Source organism: Chaetodon trifascialis, chromosome 19, assembly GCF_039877785.1.
Source record: "Chaetodon trifascialis isolate fChaTrf1 chromosome 19, fChaTrf1.hap1, whole genome shotgun sequence".
NCBI classification, from domain to species: Eukaryota; Metazoa; Chordata; class Actinopteri; order Chaetodontiformes; family Chaetodontidae; genus Chaetodon; species Chaetodon trifascialis.
In genome coordinates, this window is record NC_092074.1 from 20,966,233 (window position 1) to 20,991,149 (window position 24,917).

The following is a 24,917-nucleotide window of genomic DNA, read 5'->3' on the forward strand; positions in this document are numbered from 1 at the left end:
ATGTTGGTGTTGTCATGAAACATGAACAAAGACCATTTATACGCTGAGAGGTTTAATCTGAGTATCATGTCTGAGTACGGAGTGAGAGCAGGTGTTTAGCTTAGCATGAAGAGTGAAAACAGGGGCAAACAGCTAGCCTAGCTCTGTCCAGATGTTTTGTGTTAATGAGGTGTTGGTAGATGTGTGTCTGTATTTGTTTCCTGTCTTTAGGCTGAAGTTTCTTTCTCCTAGAAATTATGTATATGTGCAACTAATTTGCATTCACAATTAAGTAATTGAGTTACGGGTGGGAGGTCGGGTGGATGGGAGCTGCTACGTGCAGGACCGTGGCACCAGACTCCGGGTTCACGTCCACACTGTGGTCAGGTTTAGGCAACAAAAGCACTTGGGCTCAGGTTCGGGATGATCCTGATTGCTGCTGACTTTGAAGTGCCTGAACAGAACCATGAGGAAGTAGAATGAGGCTGCACTCACGGTGAGTGGACGGTGCTTTGCATCATCGCATCAATATGTCGTCGGTAAACATCCGCTCAGAATCAACATTTTGTACATTAACGAACAAAACAAACACCTCTAGTTCTTTACTTCTGAGGTCTCTTTGCATCCCAACAGCAATCAATAAAGCAAGTGCTCTGGAAAAGAAAACTGTTATCTCTGGCTGTTACAGGCTGTAATGAACCCATCCAATCATTTCATTTGACCTGCATACTTTCCTACCTGCACTGCCTGTGAGCTCGCTGTGCATAACCGAAATCTTCCACCAAGCAAAGCAGATATTTTATTTTCCTAAAGCTATCGCACAAGAATCCAGCTGCACCTCCACCTCCGGCAGCTCAGCAGAGGAAGAAGAGGCAGACAGACGCAGAAAAGGTCAAACCGGAGTGAACGTCGCTTTGGCTTTGCGACGACGGCGAGTTGGAGGGCCTGAAAAGTGACGCCATGGGAGCTGCGCTGGACGGGCCATCGTCTGGTTTGTCTGGTTTTGCCATGCTTGTAGTTTCTCATGATGTTAATATGATGATGTCATCCCCAGCGCTCTCTCGTGGACCCGACCTCGAGCAGCGATCAGGAGGTGTGGGGAGACGTGATGGGATACTTTTCGCTTGGATACCTTTAAAATGTAGCTGCTGTCGACTAACCAGACTGCTCTCCCAAGTTAGGAAAGAATTACAGAATCAAACAGCACACACACACACACACACACACACACACACACACACACACACACACAGGCACACACACACACACACAGGCTTGCTAATCCACTCCTTCTTTGCCTTCATCTTGCAGTTGATTTACACACTAAAATCACTGCTGCACCCGTTAAATCCTCCCAGAGAAGAAAACGGCGTCATTTCCAGCTGAATGGAGGATTAAAGGCTGACAGGCCTGGGAACGGCTCCGCGGGCCGTAAATCCGCCCCGGTCAGCCGACACGGTTCTCACGCCGGGACGCCGCTTTGAAGTGACCGGCGGTAAATTGGGTGACATGAGCCGGTCAGCACTTTACATCCAGAAACACAGAGAAGCCAGACGGGTCAGACACGAGGAGGACAGAAAGCGCGCGAGGAGACGCTGAAGCCAGAAGACGTCCACTGGCTGTTCGATACCAGAGGACATGAATTCTGTGTTTTCCTGCTCTGGAAACACCCTTTACACTGCCTCTAACACAGAGGCCTCATCGTGTCTGAGTTTTATTCTAGTACTGTAGTACACACTGTACACAGTATGTACTGCAGTAATGTTTCTCGTAGTGTTTTTGCTGTTTGTATACAATAAGGCAGCGCTCTTTAGCGTTTAATGCTAACAGGAAGTGATGGGATACTGCTGTTAATTAAGCTATACACACAGGAAGCTAAATGTTTTACTTAGATTTTAATGTTTTTATTTCATATCATCTGCAGACCTTTTGCAGCATAATTCATGTCTGGATCTGGGACAGTTTATCTCCGGGTTATCAGAAATACACAGTTGTGCTTTGGTTGTTACTGTTTTTGAACCTTTTTTTTTTTTTCTTCTGTTGCTGAGTATTTGTGACAATTTTTCTCAGTCAGTTGACTTGTGGTCATTTGATTACATTGAATTTTCCAAAATAAAGTTGTGTTTAATCAAAATACCACAAAGTAACACACAGAAAACCTGCAGCAGGCAGTAATCCAGCAGCCTTGAGGAGTACTGGTTGGCGTATAATAGTTTTTACAGGTGTTGTGTGCACTCTGTGAACATGGAGGCTTCAGGGCAACATCTTAGTTTGTCCAGTGATTTATCATCTTTAACTATTTCAGAGTCAAAGAAACAGCGAGCGCTTTCTGTTTCCTGTTTTTTTATTTTCTTATTTTTCAGGAAAGGGGGAACAGCAGAGCAACAGAACAAGAAAAGGAAATGTGTGACTGTGTGTGAGTGTCAAAGGTTAGTCATGTAAACAAAGTGGTCTTCTGTCCTGAATGTGTCCCCGCGGGGCTCTGCTTTAAGGAGACATTAAGGAGACCATGTGGTTCGGACTTAAAATCTCAATCCAGTAGCCGTCAGGATCCTGAATGAAGGCCAGATCCTTCATTTTACCTGTGAGGAAACATGACGGTGAACTTCTTAGAAGAACACTGCACTAATTCAGAGGTGGGTCGGAGCGCCACCTCCTGGCTGACACTGATACCAACCATGTGGAGACATTTCTTTAAAATCTCACTATAAGACACTGAAGACTTGTTCAAACGTTTGCTCTTCAGTAATCTAATGATTGTTAATAGAAGAGTACAACAGTCACAGGGGACACTTTACTGCACCGAGTACTTTTACTTTCAATACTTTAAATACATTTTCCAGATTATACTTAGATACTTTTACTCAAGTAACATTTTCAATGCAGGACAGAGTACTTTTGGAGTGGTATTTTTACTTCAGTAAATGATCGGAATACTTCTGCTGCACTGTGAGTACATGTTGTAAAACTTGTTCTTGTGTTTTATTTAACTTTATTTAATATTTGTGAGCCAGTTTTTATCTTTTTTAAACAGGATTTTCTTAACATGCAGAGGGACAACAGCGAGTGACGTCTCAGAACTCACCTGCGTCTGGTTTCTTGACAAACTTCACTTGTTGCGCTTCAAATAATTTGCAAGCAGCGTGAAGATCAGGAACAGCAATACCAATATGACCTGCGATGACATGGTGGGTCACACACACACACACACACACACACACACACACACACACACACACACACACACACACACGTAAAGAACACAAACGAAGCTGCTTCCTGCTTCACCTCTTCTCTCAGCTCATCTTGAACAGAAACACTCGACTTAAAATCAGTTCATCACAGTGAAAAGTCACAATGAAATCAACGTGAACTCAGTCAAAGTTCTCACCAAATCCTCGCGGCTGGCTGTTCCCGTTGTGGTAGGACAGACTTTCATCTGACTCTGAGCCCCAGTTACTGACACACACACAGAGAAATGACGTTCATGAAAACACAGGCGCTGGTGGTCGTCCTGCAGATGAAACGCTTCTTCAGGTCATCGTACGTACTGAGTGAGCTCTATGGTGGCCCGGCGGGAGAAGGTCCACGCCGTCCTCTCTTTGATGTCGGCCGGGATGTCCGACTTCTCCTCGTAACCCAGGAAGTAGAGGGTGAAACGCATCGAAGGGAAGTCGATTTTCTGGAGCAAGCTGGAAACCCGAGAGCAGGCCGGCGGTTAACAGTTTGAAGAGAGTTTGAATCAGATTCGCTCGGACAGGTTCAGCATCACACTCACGTCATGCCCAGGATCCGAGTGTAGAAGTCCAAGGACTTCGCCGGATCTTTGACCCTCAGCATCGTCTGCTGCATCATGTAGTCCTGCAAACGGCAAGAAGAGCTCTTTAAGAAAAGGCTGTTTGAGGGAAGAAACCAACGCATTTTCATCACCGGCTCTGCAGCTCTGAGCAGCGTTTCAGCCTCTTTCAGCACAGTTTCTGTCTGATTCAGCCTCAGCAAGACAACAAAACAACCTTCACTACAGCTACTCTTAAACTCCACTTTCTTCAGATTATCAATACAAAACATATCAACTAACAGATTCTGATGTGTTTCTGCAATTCGTTCTACACTGCAGTATTTAAAGTACTTTTAAAGTCACTGTCCTGAAAGGGGCCATTCTGCATAACTTTTGATTTACTGCTTGTACTTTTGCTGAAGTAAACGTTTGAATGCAGGACTATTATTTCAAGTATTTCCACAGTTGTACCGGTACATGTACTTAAGCAGAAGGTGTGAGTACATCTCAGATTTCTGTCTCAGCGCTTTGATAGATCAACGATCAGCTGTTTAAATTTAACAATTCAACAGCAGAAACTCTTCTACTGTCAAAGCTGACTGTGATCTACGCCCAATGAAAAGGCCTCTCTGGATTATCCAGGACTGTCTGGAAAGACGAGTTGCTGTTGAGTTCTTTGAACGTCACCTGAGGTTTCAGCACATGAAACTAAAGCTCCTGACGTGGACACCAGAAGGATCAGAGTGTCTGTTTAACACCTGAACGCTCTTCACAGCAGAGGCTCCTGCAGCTCTGAAGGCATCTCGTGTGAAGTGTCAGCCCGGCCGACAGGCAGCTGCAGGTCCGCAGTCACACACCAATTACTGCCAACAGGTTTGACTGCATTGCTGCCTCCCCGCACCGCCCAGCTCCTCTGCCCCAGCAGGGAAATAAAGCAAACCCCCTGAAATGAGACGTGAAAGACGGTCACCTTGGTGATGGGGTCTCCTTCTTTGCAGGCAGCGGACACGGCGTCGTTCGACAGTCCTCCTCGAGCCTCCATGGCGCTCATCAGACTGAATGACCCTTCAGGTTCTTCCACCAGCACCTTCTCCGTGCTGCCTTCAGGTGCTGCTCGTTCATTGTGCTTCTGAGCTGTGATATCAGGCTTCTAAGGCTTTTGAGTTGTTTAGTTTTAGGGATCAGAGTTAAATTATGAAAACATAAATGAGTGAATCATCCATGTCTTCATCTTATGTTTACTTTTATTTGTCTTAAACGTGAAGCAGCTTTGAGGCTCCTGACAAACGTAACATTTTTTATTCCTTCATTTATGTTGTATTTTCTAGAATTTTATTTGATTTTATTTGCTCTTAAATAGAAACTGGTTGTAAAATGTCATATAGAAATAAACTTTACTTACTTCTGTTATTGCTGCTTTTATTAATTGTACCATATGAATAATGCTACTGTGTCATTAACGATATACTGTGACTAAAGTGCTCAATACAAAAAGATCTTTAGTTTTCTCAGTTTAACAGCATGGCTCTCGTGTCTTGAGAAGAGATTTTTCTTTTTGTGATGATTTTTTCTCATTATTACCGCTCACCAAATAACATTATCAACTTCAGAAGTTAAATTGGTGTGTCATTATAACCAGAAAAGTTTCCTTTCGATTGAACAGGAGCATGAAAAGCAGCTCAGATATCGCTGAGATTTTGCCAGTATAGAGATTTCTGACAGAACCTGAAGGCAGCAGACATTTTTCCCAGCCAGGTGTTTCTGCTGGGGGCGTGGTCACGGGACAGCCGCTGCCTTCAGGTCCTGGCTGAACTGCTGTGAACGCCCACAGCATTCACACGACATGCCGCCTGACTGAGGGGGAAGTTAAATTCCAGCATCACAACAAAAAACAAGATATTTCCGCGCTCCACGGAGCGTGAACGAATGAGGAAACATCTCAGGAACATCAAACCACAGTCTGTTCTCCAAGAACAAAGACAGAACGAGCCGTGAAAGAACAGCGAAGTTAAAGGAAGTGTGGCAACATCAATCAAAGGTTTTACTGTCCAATAGATTAATTCTGATTGACCTGGAGCTCATTATGAAACCAGCTTGTTTGTCAGCATCAGTTTTAAGATGAACATGTTTGTGGTAAACCCTCAGGGGCGGGGGGCAGAGGATCTCGTAAACATACAGGTAGAAAAATGCAGTTAAGCTGAGCTGCAGGTCTGAACAGGTCAGAGATTTGAGGTGAGGGAGGATGAGTGGGCGAACTCACACCTGACCTGCGCTGGGACCAGGATCTGTGGAGGCTTTGCTGCTGTTCTCTGGAACAAACTGATCTGACCTGAGATCTGCCACAGCTGATCCGCATTCAAGATCAACTGACAAACGTTTGTTTTCTTTCAGCACTTTGAAACCGACAGGAAACGCGCTGCAAAACCAAAACAAGACGCTGAAAGAGGCTGAAACGCTCCTCAGAGCTGTGGAGTGTGAGGGTTCACCACCATGAACAGATCCATACATTGAGTCTGCTGATCAATTGATTAGTGCAGCTTTAAAGGCACGACTCTGCTGCCATCTAGTGGTCGTATCAAGCATGACGCAGTCGCCAGTTGTATTTTAGGCAATTTTATCTTTGATTTAGTGATAAAGAAAGCTGTGATCACGCTGACATGTGGGAAACTGTTTAGTTTTCCTTTGTATTATCAACATTTCAAGTGTTTCTACAGTGAAAAAAAACATTAAAAAAGGCAAAATCATCGTCTCAGCTTCCTGTTTATGGAAATCAGTCTTTTAAAAAACAGTGATTCTTAAATAGTTTTTGCACTTTATGGAGGCTCAACACAAATTTTATTCTTTACCAAAGAACATCAGTCATCACTCCCAGGACACTTTGGAAGCAAAATGAAAGTAGAAAAGCAACTAAAAGTATTTACATTTTTTTATATGTACAGAGTCTAATCAGGAGCTCAGCTCGTCCTCCAGAGACATTTCACCAAACCTCTCGTTTTCTAACAAAGGCAGCGGAGCGCCGTCATCTCCGAGCCGCCTTGTGGCTCTCCAGCAGCAGGACCACCAGGCGGCTCTTCAGCGTGGCCAGCTTGCTGCTGTAGTTCTGCTGCAGGACGGACGCCAGCTGGCAGCGGAGGCTCCGGAGGCTCGGCGGCGAGTCGCAGTCCGGCACGTTCAGCAGAGTGTGGAAGAAGTGCTGCCACAGGTCGCTGTGGGGGTTCCTGTGGAGCAGGGGAGGAAGAGTCAGACAGGACAGCCTGAAGCTGCCAGCTTCTTCACCGGATCCAGCTCTGATCCACCTCACTGTGGCAGACCAGGACCGGGGATGAATCGATTTAAACCAACATTCATACCACTCGGTTTCTAATCATCAGCGCTCTGCCGTGAGCAACACGACAGGCTGAATTACCTTCTGAATGCGCCGTTTGTCCTCCACACGCCGCCTTCGTTCGTGACCTGCATGTACGTCCCGAACAGCATGCAGTACACAGTCCCTGCTATCCCAAAGTAATCCGTCTAAACACACACGGGAAACACACAGGACAGCAGACACAGTGAGACCTTTAAAAGAAAACCTGCCTTAAATGACATTTTAATTTAAGGATAATTCTCTAAATGTTCTGTTTCTGCGCTGATACAAGACGTGTGACTCCTCTGCAGTGACAGGACCGGACTGCGTGCGCTCACCTGATAGTTCCAGGGTTTCCCGCTGAGCATCTCGGTGCACTGGAAGCCTGACGTCATACACTTGGAGGTGAAAGCTGTGCCTTCTGGGAAAAGCTCCATGTCGATGCTCTGTCCGAGGTCGATGAGGACGAGGCCGTGGTCCACGTTCTCCGCCTCGAAACACTTGTTCTCCAAGAACCTGGAACGCAACAGCAGCGATCAGGAAAACGATTAAAACTCCACATCATTGACTGTTATACGCATGTTGATGAACGTGGTCATTGGCTGTTACCGCTCTCCGAGCAGGAAGTTGTCAGGCTTGATGTCGGCGTGGATGACGCGGATGCTGTGCAGCTGCTCCACCATGTTCAGGATGCAGACGGTGAAGTACATGACGAGAGGCTGAGGCATCACTTTGTCACTCAGGGTTTTAAAGATGTTCACTGCGTTCTGAGAGAGGAGTCAAAGGTTCAGGACGCGGCAGACAGAAGACGGCGTTTGCGGCTCTGATGCGAACCTACCAGCAGAGTGCCGTAGTTGTGAAGCTCGCCGAGCAGCACGCTCCCGTTGTGGAAGAGGTGAGCGGAGCGAATGCGGCTGTAGAGGTGACGGACGCCGGGCTGCAGCCGAGCGTCCAGCTGAGTGTTGATGTAAAACTCCCAGGGGTTGGCGGGCTTCTGAACCTGCAGTGATGATTAGAAAGACAAAGATGAGGAGTGAGATGTTCACTGGGAAGATGAAGCAACCACCTCATCTGCCACTATCTTACCTTTAACACCATCCTCTCTGAGGTCATGGGGTCAGTCGCCTGGAAGACCGTCGCAAAAGCGCCTTTTCCGAGGACGCAGTCGACTCGCAGGGACGCTTTTCCTGCCGGGAGGAAAAGATTTTCAATTCAACATATGTCTCCTGGTTTTCTTCACTTCGCCTCAGCTGTGACGGCTTTGGTACGTTTGGAATCGAACCAGGAAACCTCTGTGCGAGTGTTAGAGTATGCGACGCCCCTCTGAAATGACAGTTGCTGCTCGCCTTCTTACCCATGCTGATGGTGATCTTGGGGCTGATGTTGGGCACGTTGCACTGCCAGGTGATGCAGCGGGGGTGGGAGGTGAGAGGAGGTGAGAGCGCTGACAGCAGATTACGGATCAGCTCCTCATCCCAGGGGTCTGACAGCAGCTGGGCCGCGGCCGTCCCGGCTGGTGCTGCGTTCATGGACACGTCGGCGCTCGGCCCGAGTCCTCTGTCTGGACTCATCATGGGCTCGTCCGCGGCGCTGAGCTGGCGCAGCTGCACCGGGCTCATGTGCACGTCGGCGCAGAGCCGGGGCTGTTCTGGACTCATGGGGACGTCCCGGCTCTTGTTGGGGACGGACTCCCCTTTCTTGTGCAAACGGGGACTCAGGAAGGCGTCCAGGTCTGGCTCGACCAGGGCCTCTGGGCTCCTGATGGCCAGCCAGTCCGGGTTGAGAGCACACTCTGGGCTCATGGGGACATCGCAGACTGGTTTCTGGGCTCGTTCTGGACTCGCAGGGTTGATGGAATCTTCCATGATCGTAAAAGGTTCAGCTTTGGGTCTGACTGAACTCACGGGCTGCTGTGAGATCAGAGACGCTGGTTTTGGAGGCTTCTCTGGACTCAAGTACACCTCCCAGGCGGGCGCGGTGGTCCTGTGGATGGAGGAGTTGGTGGGACAGATGGTCTGGTCTCTGAAGGAGAGCACAGCAGGAGGGGGAGGCTGCACCGCGGTGATGGAGGAGGCGGTCAGGCAGAGCTGGGCTGCGGTGAGCCCCTCGCCAACGATGGTGCCGTGTCTCTCAGAGGACGGCGCAAACTGACTGACGGCCGTTTCTGAGAGCTTCTCATCAGACGAACTCTGCTCCATGATGGGGCTGCGGGGGGCGACAGAGGACGCGAGTGTCACAGACAGACAGGGACGCTTTTAAATCAGACAATACTGATTAGGGACAGTCTGGTTACCTGAGATTTGTTGGCTGGCGTCTGATGAAAGCCTCGTCATCGCCATCACAGTTGTTCTCTGGAGAGTCGAAAAACGTGTTATTTTTTGCTCTCTGAACTGGAAAGGATACAGGTCATATTGTAGTGTGTGTGTGTGCATGTGTGTGTACCTTTGTCCTGGAAAAAGTTGGTGCTGGAAGGCGTCTTGTGTGTGAACGGAGTGGAGACAAACTGAGCCAGCATGGCGAAGTCTGTGGTGCTGTTGGGACACGCAGCCAGCGAGTTCAGGGAGTTGTAGCGAGCGCCCCACATGGTGCTTTCATCCGGCATCAGATCCGAAGGAGTCTCCTGATCGGCAGGCGGACAGTTAGAAAACAGGAAGTTAAAGGCCGAGTTTGTGAAAAGGTGGCGAGAAGAATTCCAGCTGAACTTTTTCATCCTGTTTTCTTCACACTCACGTTGGATTTGTTCGACACCTGGATTTCGGCCAGAGCTTTGATTGGTTTAGACCTCTCTGCCACAGACAGAGCAGCGCCTCTGAGCACAGTGAAAGAGGGACAAAATAACAGGAACGTCATTCATAGAAAGGTAACTGTAACCTTTCGCCACAGAATCACAGCAAAGCACAAGTTAGAATACGTTAATAATATTAAATACGTCTATTTTAGGTCGACGTGCAACAGCTGACAGACATCCACCATCTTTACTTTTCCAGAATATATTCATGGTGTCACGTGCCGCTCGCTCTCTGGTCCATATTTACCTGCCGTTTTCTTTGTCGGTGTCGTCCTGGAAGATGGTGAACTGGGCTGTGGTCGGGGGCTTCGTGAGAGAGGAGACGCCTCCTTCAGAAATCAGTGGGACAAGAATTCAGTGAAGTGACAGGAAGCAGCAGGAAAACTTTAACAGAAAGCACGAACTTTTGAGGATCTGTCACCCACAAAAAATCCAACTTAAGTCAGAAAGTAATTGCAGAATTTATCTTGCTGTCATGCAGATTTTTACACCATTGGAAAGTCAAACCTCTTGGACCACAAAAGTCTGCCACGTTGGATTTAACTGTGAAACACCCACATGAATGATTCGGCCATGTCCGCGCCTGTTTACGGCATTTTACCATTTCTTGGGTAGCCGGGTTCCGCCTCCTTCTCAGCGGCGTGGAGCGCTGATGTGTTGCTGAACGGGTCCTCTAGGAGAGTCGGAGCCTGGAACATGTCCATGATCACATCTGGATGATACAAAACCAGAGGAAATGTTATTCCCTGCAACAGAACTTAGTGAGTCGCCCTTGAAAGCTGGACTGAAGACGTGAAGACTGAGCAGGAGGAAAGTCTGGGAATTTATCGGCAGTACCGGCGCTTTGACTCCCCGGTAAAGGACTAAAGTGAAGAGGCTGTGGTGCTCACCCAGTGCTTCCCGTGTGTTGACAGTAGGTGACGGCAGCACCCGGGACGGTGTGGCCTGAACAAAGCCCAGTGAATTGTTGGGAGTGATGTGAGACAGGTTACCCGTGCCTCCCTGCGACACTGGGAGACACAAAGAGAAGGCTTGAAAACTCCCAGGAGAAGCCGGGATTGGAGGCCTTACTCACGAGCAACTGGTGGACTTACTGTTGAGTTTCTCCTCGGGCTCTGGGGGGTCATCAACATGCCTGAGAGGAGGAAAAATGAAAGCAAATTAGAGGAAAGTAACACTGCTTCTTTAACACTGGCACGCATCCGTTGCCTTTCTCTCGTCTCTCCCTGCATTCACCCCTCAGGAGGCGTTAAGGAAACTCCTGCACTGGTCTCAACTGAATTAAGTCACTCACTGATGTGCGGCGTTGTGCTCTGGGAGCTGTCGGTTCTCCGTGCTGCCGGGATGAGCTCGATCGTCCTGGCAGAAAGCATCAGTGTTCACAGCGGGTCTGTGGAGCGGCGGCTTCATGTGCTCGAACAGCACGGGCTGCTGAGCTGCCTGAGGCGGAACCATCGCTCGGTCTATGGACAGCGAGGCCGGTGTGGAGTTTGGTAAATGAATGCTCCTGTCAGTCAGGGCAGAGGGCTGACGCGACACCCCTGAGCTCAGAGCGTTTGTGCTGCTCTGCTGATGAAGAGGTTCGGGGGCCACCGCAGCCTCGTGGATGAAGGTCGGCTCGGTGTGTAATCTCAAGCCGAGAGAGCGCCGGCTGCTCGGGTGATTTGAGGGTCGAGGACGCCCAAAGGACTGCTGGGTAGGATTAGGGTTCAGACCGGTGGAGGTTTCCACTGCAGACAGCTGCAGCAAACAACACAAAGGTCAGGGATTCATGTAAGATTTCACATTGTTAAACAGCAAAAGGAGGTTCGATAACTGAGTTTGTCGTGTGAGGGCAGAAAATACTGAGCTGACAAAATGACATCAGGGCTGTACAATAACTGCACGGCAATACTGCGGTCATGTGACGCCTGCCGTGAGGTTGAGCTCATTACTATGGTCACCAGGGGTTAGAGGTCGACCAGTTAAGTGGTTCAGCTGATTAATCCGCGCTGACGGGAGTTTCACAGACTGTCGTTATCGGTGGAACGTGGCTCTGATTCTGGCGAGTCGGCCGTCTCACCCTCTGTGGTGATGGCCGGCTGGTTAAACCTCCACAGGCGTCCAGATCCCGGTTGACTTCCTCCAACATACATTTAATGCTCAGGATGCCCTCCTCGTGCTCCCTCAGCTTCTTCTCCACTTCAAACAAAACAAAAACACATTGCAACAAAGTTAATAAGTCACTTAATAAAACACAGCAGGTGAGTCGCGCCAGCAGTTCTTGGGATTTGTTTTCAAGCCTCAATTGCAGATTTAGTCCTACGACTGGATTTTAAAACACTGGCTTACTGGTTTCTCTCATCTCCTTCTCCTGCTTCTTCTGAAGCTCGGAGAAGTATCTTTCTGCTCGGACCTCCTCAAAGCATAATTCAGATCCTTCGCAAGCGAGCGCTTCCGTCGTGTACTCGGGCAAAGTCTGAACGCTGGAGCCTTGACTCGAGGACGTCTTCCCTGACGTCTCAGAGCGGGAGACTCTGCGGAGGAGAAAAGACAGGAGGTCGTTAAAAAATGACTTTCCTGAAGCACTTCCCATTCTACAGATCATACAGTGCATGTTAGGTCACAGAAAACTAACGTTACTTACGTAATGATGGTTTTTCGTGTGGGTGGTTTGGGTAGACAGTCCACAGAGGCCTGTAACAGAGGACGAGGATCATTACTCGGTTTGAAAAGCAGATGTTGAAGTTATTTGATGGTTATCCTGGAAATTCAATTATACACACCTTGTTTTGAGCCACGGGCTCTCTGTGAGAGGGCATCTGATTGGTCAAATGGGAGTTTTGCCATGGGGTCCGAGCTCCTGCTTTAAAGTCGAATAAAAATCCAACAGTCAGTTGCTGATACAACATATAGAAATCTCTTTAAATAAAAAAGGAAGGAACACACACTCCTACCTGATGTCTTGCTTCTGGTTCTTGTTTGAAACTGCCTGCAGATCAGATTTATTTTTTATTTAAAGCAAATGAAAGTCATTGTCGTGCATGAATCTGTGAATCTACAGTGCATAGTCCACGTTCCCGTGCCTACACTTTACAGTTTGTTGTTGTTACCTGTATTCATTGAGAACAGTGTCAGCTGGCTGGGCTTGGTTCTCTATCGCTTTCTGGTACACGGCATCGGCCTGGTCGTTCAAACCCCTCTGCTCAAACTGCTGTGCCCAGACCACGTAGAGGGCAGCCGTCCTGGTGCCGATGCCCTTACTGTAGATGTGACTGTACAGTGCAGTGGGGTCGGAATAATAACTTGCCTGTCGGACAGTTTGAAGGAAGAAGTGCTCCGGTGAGGTTTTCAACGTCTGAATAACAAACCAGCTGTGGTCATGTGACTGCTCATGTGATTTGAGGCAGACTTACACATTTGATGCAGTAGTTCACATATCTGACGTCATTTGCGTATCGCTCAACAGTCAAAAATCTCTCTACAAGAGTGTCAAACACCAGTGACATTTCGCTGCCACCGTCTGCAGGTAATGTTTTCTCCAGGTAATCCACAAACCTTGGAAATATAGAGGGAAATGTTCAGTAGTGTCAGCTGTCAGTCATACATATGTTAGTAAAGTGCAGTTAAAAGTTGGACAGAGAGCATTACAGAGTAAATACCAATAAAAAATAAAACAAAGGGTAAACAAAGATAATTAACTAATAATTGATCAGAGACAATTTTCAAAATCAAGAGACTGAACAACATTACAAGTTAACATAATTAATAATCAAATTAGAGAACTGGCAAGGGAATATGAGACTGCTGCTGTTAAGTCAGCTTTGTTTCCTACATAAATAACCTTTCCTAGCCAAATGAAGTAAAAACACTTGCTAGCTTATGCTAACTTAGACCAGTCAAATTACTCACTTGTCCCATGGATCCAGTGGGTCGTCTCCTGTATATGAGCTCAAACTCCTTTCAAAACACCTAAAGGGGCGAACACATGCCAAAATTAAAGAAAGGTAGTGTAATGTTTCAGAGTAAGACCGTTTATAAATCAGTTGTAATTCAGCGACACATCCGTGGTGCTAAAGCTAGCCGTTAGCACAAAGCTAACCGTTACTGAAGTAGCTACCGGTGACTTACTGTAATGAAGTGGCAACATCCATTTCGCCTTGAATAAAAAAAATCCTTTAAAAACGCAAACAATAAACCAACCCGTGTGTTGTTACCGACCAATCTATCTCACTGACTGTTTGGCTGGCTTTACAAATCAATTTCGCTGGATAGCTTCCATCGTTGGGTTTGTTTCTCTCCTCTCAGACGGGGCCGTTCCTGCTATCTACATTTGAAATTTCGCGCTCAGCCAATAGCAACGCAAGCGATCTGCTTTTACCGGAAAGACACGCCCCCACGACGTGACGAAGTTCCGGGTGAAAATACACAAAAGCAGAGCTATCAAAACAAATAAGCGCTGAACGGCACAGTACAAGTCAAGAATTACGACAAAAAAATGCACCAAAAGGAAAACAAATTATATTAAAATCGACCTAAATCAACCTATATTACCTTGCTTGACTTGCTTTTCCCTTAACAAAACTAAGAGATGCATATAATTGTACTCAATAGAATCATAATATTTACTATAAAACCTATATTTTCCTTCCTCATATATCACGAAAACTTATTATTATTATGTGAAAGACAGCGTGAGGATGTAGTGTCTTTCTCGATTCGAGTTTTCCGGTTTAAGTTTTCAAAATAAAAGTTGTAACTCTTAGACAAAATAAAATATTTACCAAGAAAGTAGTGTGGTGTATGTTTAATTTCCACCTCTAAAACATGGCACAAAATTAGTAATGCGTTATATCCACAGTAATTTGCCACAAAAGAGTGTTGTTGCCAGTGAAGGCCACAGTCAACTAGGGTGAAGATATATACAAATGTTGAAACGATATGCTGAACCGCGAGGTAGTGTGACATATTTGTAGCTTTGTTATCGGGATAAAGTGTGAGCTAATCAGAGACAGTGACACGCTGAAAAAAAAGCTGTAATAACAATTGTCACTGGATCAGTATTACTTCTGGCCGGATGCAAGCTTGTGAAAACTGAGCAGCCCGTGAGGAGCCGTTCAAGAAACCCCTTACATACAGGCGAGAAGCAGAGCTCGCGACGTTACGTAGCCGCCATTTTGTTTCACCGGGAGTAAAGAAACCAAGCAGAGAAGCACCGGCGTCAATATTTTCCTTTATTAGAAGCACCTTCAACACGGCGGATCAACATCGTGCACCCAAGTTTAAACACGCATGGTATGTGCAAACTGAACTGACCGATAAACTACAGGAACAGGTTATGTTGACTTAGTGCTTTATGCACAGTGATGTTGGATGCGTTGCACGACCGGCCAGTGTTAGCTAATATTACGGAGCAGCTCGTTTATATGGCTAGCCGGCATTTTGAAAAATGGGCCCGCTTTGATTGACGGCTGGTTAAACAGATGTTGTATGCATGGCAAATGTGCTCGTAATTTAGAGAAACAACAAACGCACCAAAGGTTTTTGCTCTGAGGTTCGTTTTTTAATGTTAGCCTCACTGAGGTTGGACCCCTACACGCGCCGCCAAGGCTGGGGCCTGTGACGTGCACGAGCCAGCGATGCTAGCTACCATTAGCTTCAGAGGCGTGGTGAATGTTTGGAAATGAGCTGCGTTTAGCTGGACCTCATGCATTTATTATATTATGTTTTGGTAGGCTAGTCTGAGCGGTGTCCGCCTTTTTCAGTGAATTTGTGAGTAAGCGATGAGACGTTAAAGTTTGACAAACATGGTCCAAATGTTGTCTCAGTTTCGTAACTGGTGTTAAGCGACCAGTGCAGCCTCTCCGAAAGCACAAGTTTGCCAGCGGTGCTTAGTCTTGAACGGTGGCGCCAAACTGCACACCTATTTTGTTGGCCCGGTTTGTCTTGTGACCGCAGTCGTTTAATTCTTCTATAATCTCATCCACACAGATGTCTGGAGACATGGCCACAGATCATGTTAACGGGAACGGTACGGAGGAACCAATGGACACTACCGCAGCGGTGACCCACTCAGAACATTTTCCAGCTTTACTGGAAGCTGGTTTACCTCAGAAAGTTGCCGAGAAGCTAGATGAACTTTACGTAGCAGGTAAGCAGAAGTTCTGACATTGTCTCTCGTGCATACCTGCTTTGAGAAAAGCGTGTTCATACAGATGTCAGGCATTGTTGTGAAACAGGACATGTGAGAGATATGGGATATGGCACAAAAGTCTTTCTAATTTCTTCAGATAAGTGTGGCAATATTCTGTGGTTGGTATTGTAAACAAATCCCATGAAAAGGTCAGAACAGCTGTGAGTTTATCACACATATATACAAGTATGTATCTGATGTCGCATGCATCTTTTCTCTCTGCGCCGTGCAGCTCTTTTGTTGACCAAAAACACATCAGCGAGCCACGCTGTGGCTCTGTCTGACATGTTCCTTCATTACCGCAAACAGAGGCTGTATTTTGTTTTGAGTCAATCCCACACACACCGTCCTGCTGCCAGAAATATTCACTGGAGCTCCAAATGTGTATTTATCCAAAACTGAAAGTAAAATCTAACACACAAGCAGCTCTTGTCTGAACATTAACTGTGATATATTTAAGCGCACAGCTGGTCTGGAAATCATTCATCCTCCTATTTTAGGAGAACATTTGTGATCTGTCATTAAAGATTCATGTCTCTGGTAGAAACCAGTGGGTTTGGTCCTGCTTCAGACACGATATGCAAGACTTGTCATGGGATTTGTTGACAGTTTGAAGACAGGCTATCAACAGACTTGCGCTTTAATATTGATCCCTTGAAACAATGGTGACCTGGGAAATGAAAAACCATTCACTCGTTGTTGATTTCCCCTGTAGTATAATCAGCTTATAACTGAAAGTGAAGCCCTCGTTAAAGGTTGTTAAACTAATCATTTGAGTAGCAGGATGACAGAGGGATAGTTAGGTCACATCTAAAGTAGGATTTGTCTGACTGCTGGTTTGCCATGCATCTTCTTTCCCGATCAGTGCCCAGCATTCACGTCTCTTTGGATTAAATCATGAGGAAATGTTATTGCAGAAGTGGATCAAGTATTTGATATTTTGTCTGTTATCACTCAGAAAAGCGCTTGTTGTCATGCTGTTAAGTGTCGAGGCTGAACTGAATGTGTAGAAGGATGGGTGTCTCCATAAAAGGTTTAAGAAAAGTAGATTGAAGCCAGCTGGCACTGTGGCACGCATAGAAACAATAGAGCAGCTGTCTGGCTGCAGCAGGTGGATTGTACTCTTTGAAAGGGAGCTGAAGGAGCCTCAAAGGTGTTATCCGCTCTGTTAAATGCACCACTTGTGGTTGAAGTGTTTTGGAGAATCTCAATGTCTTTTAAATCTGGTTTTGATAATATTTGTTTCTGTTTGAGTCACGCTGTCCTTTGTTATTGTTTTTGAGAGTGTCACCAGTTTTCTGCTGCATGTCTGATTGATTGTGTTGAAAGTATGCACTGTTTAACTGTAAAACATTAGCATACAGAAATATGAAACTTAGGCATAATTAAGGTTTTGTGTCTTCAGCTATCAGTTTCTTCTGGTATGGATAGTTTATTATGAAGTCTCTATTGTGCAACTGCTTCATAGCTGCATGAGTCCTACGCCCTTGGTTTCTGAGTGCAAACATGCTCAGATTATTCCTCTTTGAACACCATATTTGCAATATTTTGTCACCAGGCCTCGTAGCACATAGTGACCTAGACGAAAGGGCTATTGAAGCTTTGAAAGAGTTCAATGAGGAGGGAGCCCTGCAAGTGCTGGTCCAGTTCAAAGAGAGTGATCTGTCACACGTGCAAGTAAGTTCAATCACCTGGAAAGCAATGGGTTGTTGCTTCAGGATGATGTATGTCGCTTACAAATACTACGTGCTGTTTCTCCCCCGTAATAGGTACATATCGAAGTTTGAACAGTTTTTCTTCATTCCAGAACAAAAGTGCCTTTCTGTGTGGGGTAATGAAGACTTACAGGCAGAGAGAGAAACAAGGGACGAAAGTTTCAGATTCCACTAAAGGACCAGATGAGGCTAAAATCAAAGAACTCCTGGACAGAACCAACTACACACTTGATGTAACAACAGGCCAGCGAAAGTATGGCGGGCCCCCACCTGAGGCAGTGTACACAGGTGCCCAACCCAATGTTGGAACAGAGGTACACTTTATTATGTTGTTTGAAGAGTAAATCACTGCTGTCAGTCAGCAGTGGGAACCGAATTTGTTTTGTCTTTAACTGCATCTCATTGCTCACTAAGCTCTCACAGCGATACAGTGTTTTCACTCTTAGCTTTAAGGCTCTGCAAGATTAAGCAACGCAGACTGCCTGATATTTTGCATATTGCTTCAGATGTTCAGAGCCAAGTTTGAACAAGTCACTTCACACTTAATGTCTATTATGCAAACAGTTTGCATGAAAGGAAGGGTTAGTTGGATTTCTTTATGCATCTGAACTTGCTCACAAATTAATGACTCTGTCAACTTGTAAATGGTTAGTGGTTGAAACCCATAAAGAAGCCACACTAGCTTGTGTGTCAGTGGAAAGTTAAGTCAGAAACACCTGTAGTTGTTGTCGTTGTTCTAAGGGTGAAAACTGGATCACATCCTGATGAATGCAGTTTTCTTAAAATGGCTAGTGACTGTGGATTTTTATGTGCTTAATAGCAGCAGGAGTTTTCTGGTCTGTAAAGGGGAAGTATCTATAAATGTTCCTTATGTTCTGGTAGATTTTCGTTGGGAAGATTCCTCGTGACTTGTTTGAAGATGAGCTGGTTCCTCTCTTTGAGAATGCTGGGCCTATCTGGGACCTCAGGCTAATGATGGACCCACTGAGTGGCCTGAACAGGGGCTACGCCTTTGTCACCTTCTGCACTAAAGAAGCAGCCCAGGGGGCAGTGAAGCTGGTAAGTTTGTCAAAAATGCACTGAGTCAGGACGGTAGTTTTTGAACAACATCCAGTTAACTTGTGTGTGCAAAATCACCTGAATGCTCCAGAAATAATAGCCCAGGAGCTTGCAGCATGTAGATGAAAAGTTTCCCTCCTACAGGTGAAGTTTTCGAATTTCTGTGAAAATCTTCTTAGCAGAAAGTTGGATGTGGTTGACTTGTTTCATCATAATTTACAGTGTATTGTTTACATGTTCTTTTCCAGTGTAATAATCATGAGATTCGCCCTGGAAAGCACATTGGGGTGTGTATATCTGTTGCCAACAACAGGCTATTTGTTGGTTCCATTCCCAAGAGTAAAACAAAGGAGCAGATTGTCGAAGAATTCGCTAAAGTCACAGGTAAAAAAAAAAGTCTGCTGCTGCAGGTGTGATATTTAGTCTGCCAGTTATTCTACTCAGTCCAATCTGAGGCACTTAAACTTGCTCAGTCTGAGAAAATCTTACTTCTGTCTGCTCGCAGAGGGTCTCAGTGATGTCATATTGTACCATCAACCCGACGACAAAAAGAAGAACCGAGGCTTCTGTTTCCTGGAGTACGAAGACCATAAAACTGCTGCTCAGGCTCGCCGCCGGCTAATGAGCGGAAAGGTCAAGGTTTGGGGCAATGTGGTGACAGTAGAATGGGCCGATCCCATTGAAGATCCTGACCCAGAGGTTATGGCCAAGGTGAGCACCAGCAGTCGTGGAAAATACCCAAAAATTGAGGAAAAGGGTCTTGAAATGTCACTTTAATGGTGTAAATGGCACCAAAATCGTCCTATGGAATAACGATAACAGGCTTTATGGGCCTTTAGCTTGAAAATGAACTGCGTATCATCCTAAAAATGTTTTTATGTCTCTAATCTGTCTCTGTCCATTTTGCAGGTGAAGGTTTTATTTGTGAGAAATCTTGCCAACGGCGTCACAGAGGAGATCCTGGAGAAGTCGTTCAGTGAGTTTGGAAAACTGGAGCGAGTTAAGAAGCTCAAAGACTACGCTTTCATTCACTTTGAAGAGAGGGATGGTGCAGTAAAGGTATTTTCTCTCAGCCTGTTTTGCAGGTTTTTTCCATTTTTTTCAGCCATGGATTCGAGCAGAAGCTTACTCGTCTGTTCTGTTTTCATTGAGTCGTTACCCGGGACGACACTCTCTCAGCTTGAACCTAAATACTGCGATTGTTGAACCGTGAGACATGAGCTAAAATGTGAGGAAATGTGTCCGACTTCCTGCTTTTCTCAGGCATTGGAAGAAATGAATGGGAAGGAGCTTGAGGGAGAGCCGATTGAGATTGTTTTTGCCAAACCGCCCGATCAGAAACGGAAGGAGCGCAAAGCCCAGAGACAAGCAGCCAAAACCCAAATGTAAGAAACATCAGTGGCTCGTACGATTGCGAGATTATCAGGATGGTATCCTCTGAAATTGTGCTCATCATTTTGTCCTTGAAATCTCTCACACTCCTCAGGTATGATGACTATTACTACTACCCTCCCCCTCCCCACATGCCTCCTCCTGTCAGAGGCCGGGGCAGAGGTGGCAACCGGGGCGGCTATGGGTACCCCCCCGACTACTACGGTTATGATGACTACTATGACTACTATGGCTATGACTATCACAGCTACCGCGGAGGCTACGAGGACCCGTACTACGGGTATGACGACTTCCAGGCTCCAGGACGAGGCCGGGGTGGCAACAGGGGCTCCCGGGGCGGATCCTCTCCGGCCAGAGGACGCGGTGGCGCCGGTGCACCCAGGGGCAGGGCCAACTTCTCCCAGCGTGGCGGACCCGGACCAGGCCGCGGCGGGCGGGGCGCAAGAGGAGGCGTGCAGCCGAGAGGGCGAGGAGGGGTACGTGGTGCTCGGGGTGGCCGCGGTGGAAATGTAGGAGGAAAGCGCAAAGCTGATGGGTACAACCAGCCAGATTCCAAGCGTCGCCAGACCAATAATCAGAACTGGGGCTCTCAACCCATTGCTCAGCAACCGCTCCAAGGTGGTGATCATTCTGGTAACTATTCCGGTTACAAATCCGACAACCAGGAATTTTATCAGGATTCTTTTGGGCAACAGTGGAAGTAAACCAGTAGGGCTTTGATAACAAAATCCGTGTTTATTGTTTTTGTTTTTGTCTTTTTATTTAGAGACTTGTTCTGATTGGCCCTCAATCCCATACGGTTGCCTGCGTTTTTTTCCTCAAAATTGGTGACATCTGGCAAGATATCTTTTTGTACATATTTTAATAATCCGCTTGGACTCAAACAGTAGTCACACTCCCACCTGTTTCTGGCGAACTGGTTTTCTTTTTTCTTTTTCTTTTTTCCTTTTTTTTTTTTTTTTTTTAAAGATGGTCGTTAAAAGATTTTCCATAACAAAGTTTGAAAAAAAAAAAAATTTTAGATGCAAATATGTGCTCGAGCTGTCTATTTGGCTATAGCTTTATGTATGTTTTTAGAAATTCTGGTTTTCATGTTTTACGTAGCTAACAGCAACAAAGCATATGTCTCCTAAACTTGTATTTAAAACAAATGAAAATACAATTTGTATTGTCACAAAGTAATGCGTGTCTTGTTATTGAAAAGAAAAAAAAAAAAGGACCATCGCAGTCCTATTTTTTGGCTTTACATTTTGGCTTGTATTCTTTGCTGTTTGTCTGCTTTAATAAACATACACGCACACGTGTACAAAACTTCAAATTGTGTTGCAAATTCATGTTTCGGCAAATTCTCTCTTCAAATTGCCTTCAAATTTAAGGCTCCTTGTGGAAGAAAATGGACTAAAGGTTTGCCAATGTTGGCCACATGCTACAGTGTCACCTTGCATGCCATCAAATTCCAAATCACCTATAGTCGGCATCTCTCAAGTGCTCTGTATATGTAGTGACATACTCCATCCTTATGAGTTCCTCTCATGTCCAAAAACATAAATGTGTCACAAATTGGTGTCCTAAATTCACTGTCGATGCAGCATTTAGACTAAACTCCACCCCCTACAATTCTGCCATACAAGTAGCTTTTGTTACTCGTGGGGGGAATGAAAGCACAATTTGATTTATTAATTTGAAAGTGAAGCTTTTCCTTGTCCCAGAAGGATCTACCTAGCCGTTGAAGGCCTGGATACTAATCTTGCATGTTTATCTGGAGGTTTGATATTGTGCTAATGTGGGAGATAACTGCCATGCATGACCCGCTTGTAGTGTTTTTGTTCCCTTTGCTTTCCTAGACACAATGGCTGCTCTTAACCCCCCCCCCCCTTCTCCCCCCCCCGCCTGTCTGAGCGTGTCCACGTTTCACCTGCCGCACCTCCAACTTTTTTACGTTTTGTGGTCCAAGCCGGGCCGATTCTCTGCTTGTCGTCCTCCTTTAAGGCATTGACATGTGCATGTTAAATCAGGGCGTGCGAGTCTGTGAGAGTGCTGTATGCAAATTCATGTTTTACTCGTCACACAGTTTCTCCCTCTACAGCTAAACTGAGTGCGAGTGCGTGAGCGAGCGTGAGGGACACAGAACAGTAGATGTGTGTGTAGATGTAACATGATCCTGTTTTCCATTCTCTAATTGCTTCCTTTTGTTACCTGACTAGCAGGGAAAAGGGGTCGAGGCCGGTCCTGATGTGTCGCTATGAAGACTGACCAGTGTTTGGCGTTACACACTGCAGGCTGCCAGTGGATGGAATGGTAAGGTCACCTGACTCAGTGGTCCAATGGCATTCCAGCCTTTTTAAGGAGCACATCTCCTGAAAACTGCCATGTTTGAAGATAATCAGAAGAGCAAAACTTGATCTTAAGTTTTTTCTTTTCTTTTTTTTTTTTTTTTAAGTTTATAAGCCCCCAGCCCCAAATATGCCATTTGAGACTTACTGAGTAGGAGTTCATGATGGACATCCTTCTGGAAAAGTCTTTGCACTTTTTTTGTTTGGAGTGGTTTAGTGGAACTTGATGCTATTTTTTTCTTTTTGTTTCTTTGAGCTCTTAAACTTACATCTTTACGGTGGACTAGATGTGACGATCTATGATTGTCACAGGTAGCTTTGAGGTTTGATCATCCGGTATTGAAGGTTGGGCATTCCAGGAGAGTTGTTCTGTTAAGAACCTAAGCCACCAAGGGTCCGTTAACTACCTCAGTTTCGAGGACTCGCCTGCTCTGCCCGATTTTGTACTTGAGGAAACCAAGGCAGGGTTCAAACCCCTTCCCCAGCTCTCACCCCTCCACCTCAGAGATATGCACAGGCAACAACAACAGCAGCACTTGATGAATATTAGTTCTCACCTGAGACTTGACGTAGGCTACAGACGTTAGCTGGTCCTCCTGAAATGAGCCTCAACAAGCTTTGCTGTCTTGATACATGAATTGAGTGATTACGTAGTTTACAGACAGCTGTTGTGTTATAACTGTTATTTTTCTGTGTAAAATCTTAACTGCCTGGAAACCATCATACTCTGTCTTCCACGATGGGACAACTGTCTTATTTTTCGTTTTTGTTTGTGGCCATCAGTGTGAGGATGTTTGCAAAGTCGTGTCTCAGGCTGTCTGCTTTGCACACCCATCTGTGTTTGTTCATGACACGAATGACCACTGACATCCCATGAAGCTGCCTTTTGTTTAGGGTCTCTGAGCAGGACTGGAATAAAATGAATTTATTCCCACGTCCTGAAAAGTTAAGGAATCGAACTAAACATGGCATGGAAAAGGTTTTCACCGCAAAAGCATGATTATATATTTCACATTTTATGTCGCTGTAGACTGATTATCATGCCATATTTGTGGTTGTGACAAATTATAGAGTAAAACTTGTGTTAATTCATCATTGTACACGTTATACTGGAAGTCAAAGTGTTAAGAATTTAAAGGAGCAAATCCATCCTAATGTAATGAGAGGCTTTGGTGATGTACCTTGCATTTTTGGGCACGTTTTGTTTTGGGCGGTGCGTGATGTTATAACACGCTGACAGAGCTGTTAGAGACGTTATTGTCCCACAGACGTCAGTGGCCTCTGACGTCTCTGTGGGATGGTGTGTGTGTGTGGGATTGAGTGAAAATACACTACAGTGTGTGTCCTTGGTAATGAGGGACATGTCAGTGCAACAGTGAGGCTCGCTGGTGTGTTTTTTGGAGCTCTACGGCTCAGAGGAAGGAGATGTATCAGGCTTTGATACGCACAGTACTTGTTAGGTGAATATTGGGGGGGGGGGGGGTGTTAATAAGAAAAATATAAAATGTCACGCGTGCCCTTTGATTGATGCGAGGTACCAATCATGTTTTGGTGTGCATGGAGCACTTTTATGAACTCTGTTTGCACCAATGCACTGCAGTCGCAGGGAGGAAATCTGTTGCACAAATATCTGTTTATGCACCCACACGATGCATCACATCTGTGGGACTGTTTCTACTTTAAGTACACCACAGCAATATTTATATTACCCGACTACACAGAAAGGCATCCTGGGAATTGTTGGAAATCGCAGAATAAAGCAGGTTACGTCATTGTGGGTAACTCTGAATGCATTGTACGCCACAGGTGCGCACAGGTAATGGTGAATCAGTGTCAGAGGTTGGATTTCTCCTTTAAGCTCTTTCAAACATCAGTTGACAGTAATCTTGTTGCCTTTTTGTGGCGTTTGCCACGAAACGTCTTGAACCTGTTTAGCGTTCTTCCAGTTCAGAAAGGATTGTGCAGCTTCTTTTCTCTTTTTACCAGGTTTGCCAGAAAGAGCCTGATGACTTTTTTTTTTCATACTAGTATTGACTCTGTTGGATCACCAATTTTAAGGGTCAAGAATGTTGTTTCTTTGTTGTTGTTGTTGTTTTTTGCTAACAAGTGTGTTTGCATTCTTGCAAATGAATTGTTTTATACTGTACAGTGAGGTGAGTTAAACCTATTTTTCTAATAAAGTTATTGACTTTGATCTGGGGTTGTGTGTTTTGTTTTATAGCCACTGTTGCTTGTATATGTGTATAAATATGTGTACTCCATATATACATGGTTTCTATTTTAAATAACAGGTACAGTATAAATAGACATTTTAGAGCTCATGAAGATGTTTATGAGTGCACTTTTCACCTTTCT

At 45.6% G+C, this 24,917-nt stretch overlaps 3 protein-coding genes across 7 annotated transcripts; 1 reads left to right on the top strand and 2 right to left on the bottom strand.

Annotated features, from left to right (window-relative positions):
* Window positions 1-2,462: 2,462 nt before the first annotated feature.
* Window positions 2,463-4,836, bottom strand: LOC139347567 (lactoylglutathione lyase-like). Its single transcript, XM_070987266.1, has 6 exons — window positions 4,728-4,836; window positions 3,758-3,840; window positions 3,531-3,671; window positions 3,371-3,438; window positions 3,065-3,154; window positions 2,463-2,561 (listed from the first exon to the last, which is right to left on the bottom strand). The coding sequence occupies exons 1-6, from the start codon at window positions 4,806-4,808 to the stop codon at window positions 2,467-2,469; spliced, it is 558 nt and encodes a 185-aa protein (XP_070843367.1). The 5' UTR covers window positions 4,809-4,836; the 3' UTR covers window positions 2,463-2,466.
* A 1,874-nt stretch (window positions 4,837-6,710) lies between these two features.
* Window positions 6,711-14,100, bottom strand: bub1 (BUB1 mitotic checkpoint serine/threonine kinase). Its single transcript, XM_070987265.1, has 24 exons — window positions 14,002-14,100; window positions 13,783-13,842; window positions 13,287-13,428; window positions 12,984-13,180; window positions 12,822-12,862; window positions 12,657-12,736; window positions 12,518-12,567; window positions 12,223-12,407; window positions 11,954-12,072; window positions 11,186-11,631; window positions 10,986-11,026; window positions 10,782-10,901; window positions 10,493-10,603; window positions 10,139-10,220; window positions 9,834-9,912; window positions 9,546-9,723; window positions 9,397-9,454; window positions 8,458-9,308; window positions 8,190-8,290; window positions 7,942-8,103; window positions 7,713-7,870; window positions 7,442-7,619; window positions 7,164-7,270; window positions 6,711-6,975 (listed from the first exon to the last, which is right to left on the bottom strand). The coding sequence occupies exons 1-24, from the start codon at window positions 14,022-14,024 to the stop codon at window positions 6,777-6,779; spliced, it is 3,768 nt and encodes a 1,255-aa protein (XP_070843366.1). The 5' UTR covers window positions 14,025-14,100; the 3' UTR covers window positions 6,711-6,776.
* Window positions 14,101-15,018: 918 nt separating this feature from the next.
* syncrip (synaptotagmin binding, cytoplasmic RNA interacting protein) lies at window positions 15,019-24,756 on the top strand. Of its 5 annotated transcripts, none has more exons than XM_070987144.1 (11): window positions 15,046-15,165; window positions 15,862-16,021; window positions 17,622-17,740; window positions 17,871-18,092; window positions 18,661-18,837; window positions 19,086-19,221; window positions 19,343-19,548; window positions 19,747-19,896; window positions 20,101-20,222; window positions 20,324-20,862; window positions 22,434-24,756. In XM_070987144.1, the coding sequence occupies exons 1-11, from the start codon at window positions 15,163-15,165 to the stop codon at window positions 22,460-22,462; spliced, it is 1,863 nt and encodes a 620-aa protein (XP_070843245.1). In that variant the 5' UTR covers window positions 15,046-15,162; the 3' UTR covers window positions 22,463-24,756. The 5 variants fall into 5 exon arrangements, with proteins under 5 accessions (XP_070843244.1, XP_070843245.1, XP_070843246.1 ...); XM_070987145.1 differs by having other exon boundaries at window positions 22,437-24,756; XM_070987146.1 differs by having other exon boundaries at window positions 20,324-20,705.
* Window positions 24,757-24,917: the final 161 nt, after the last annotated feature.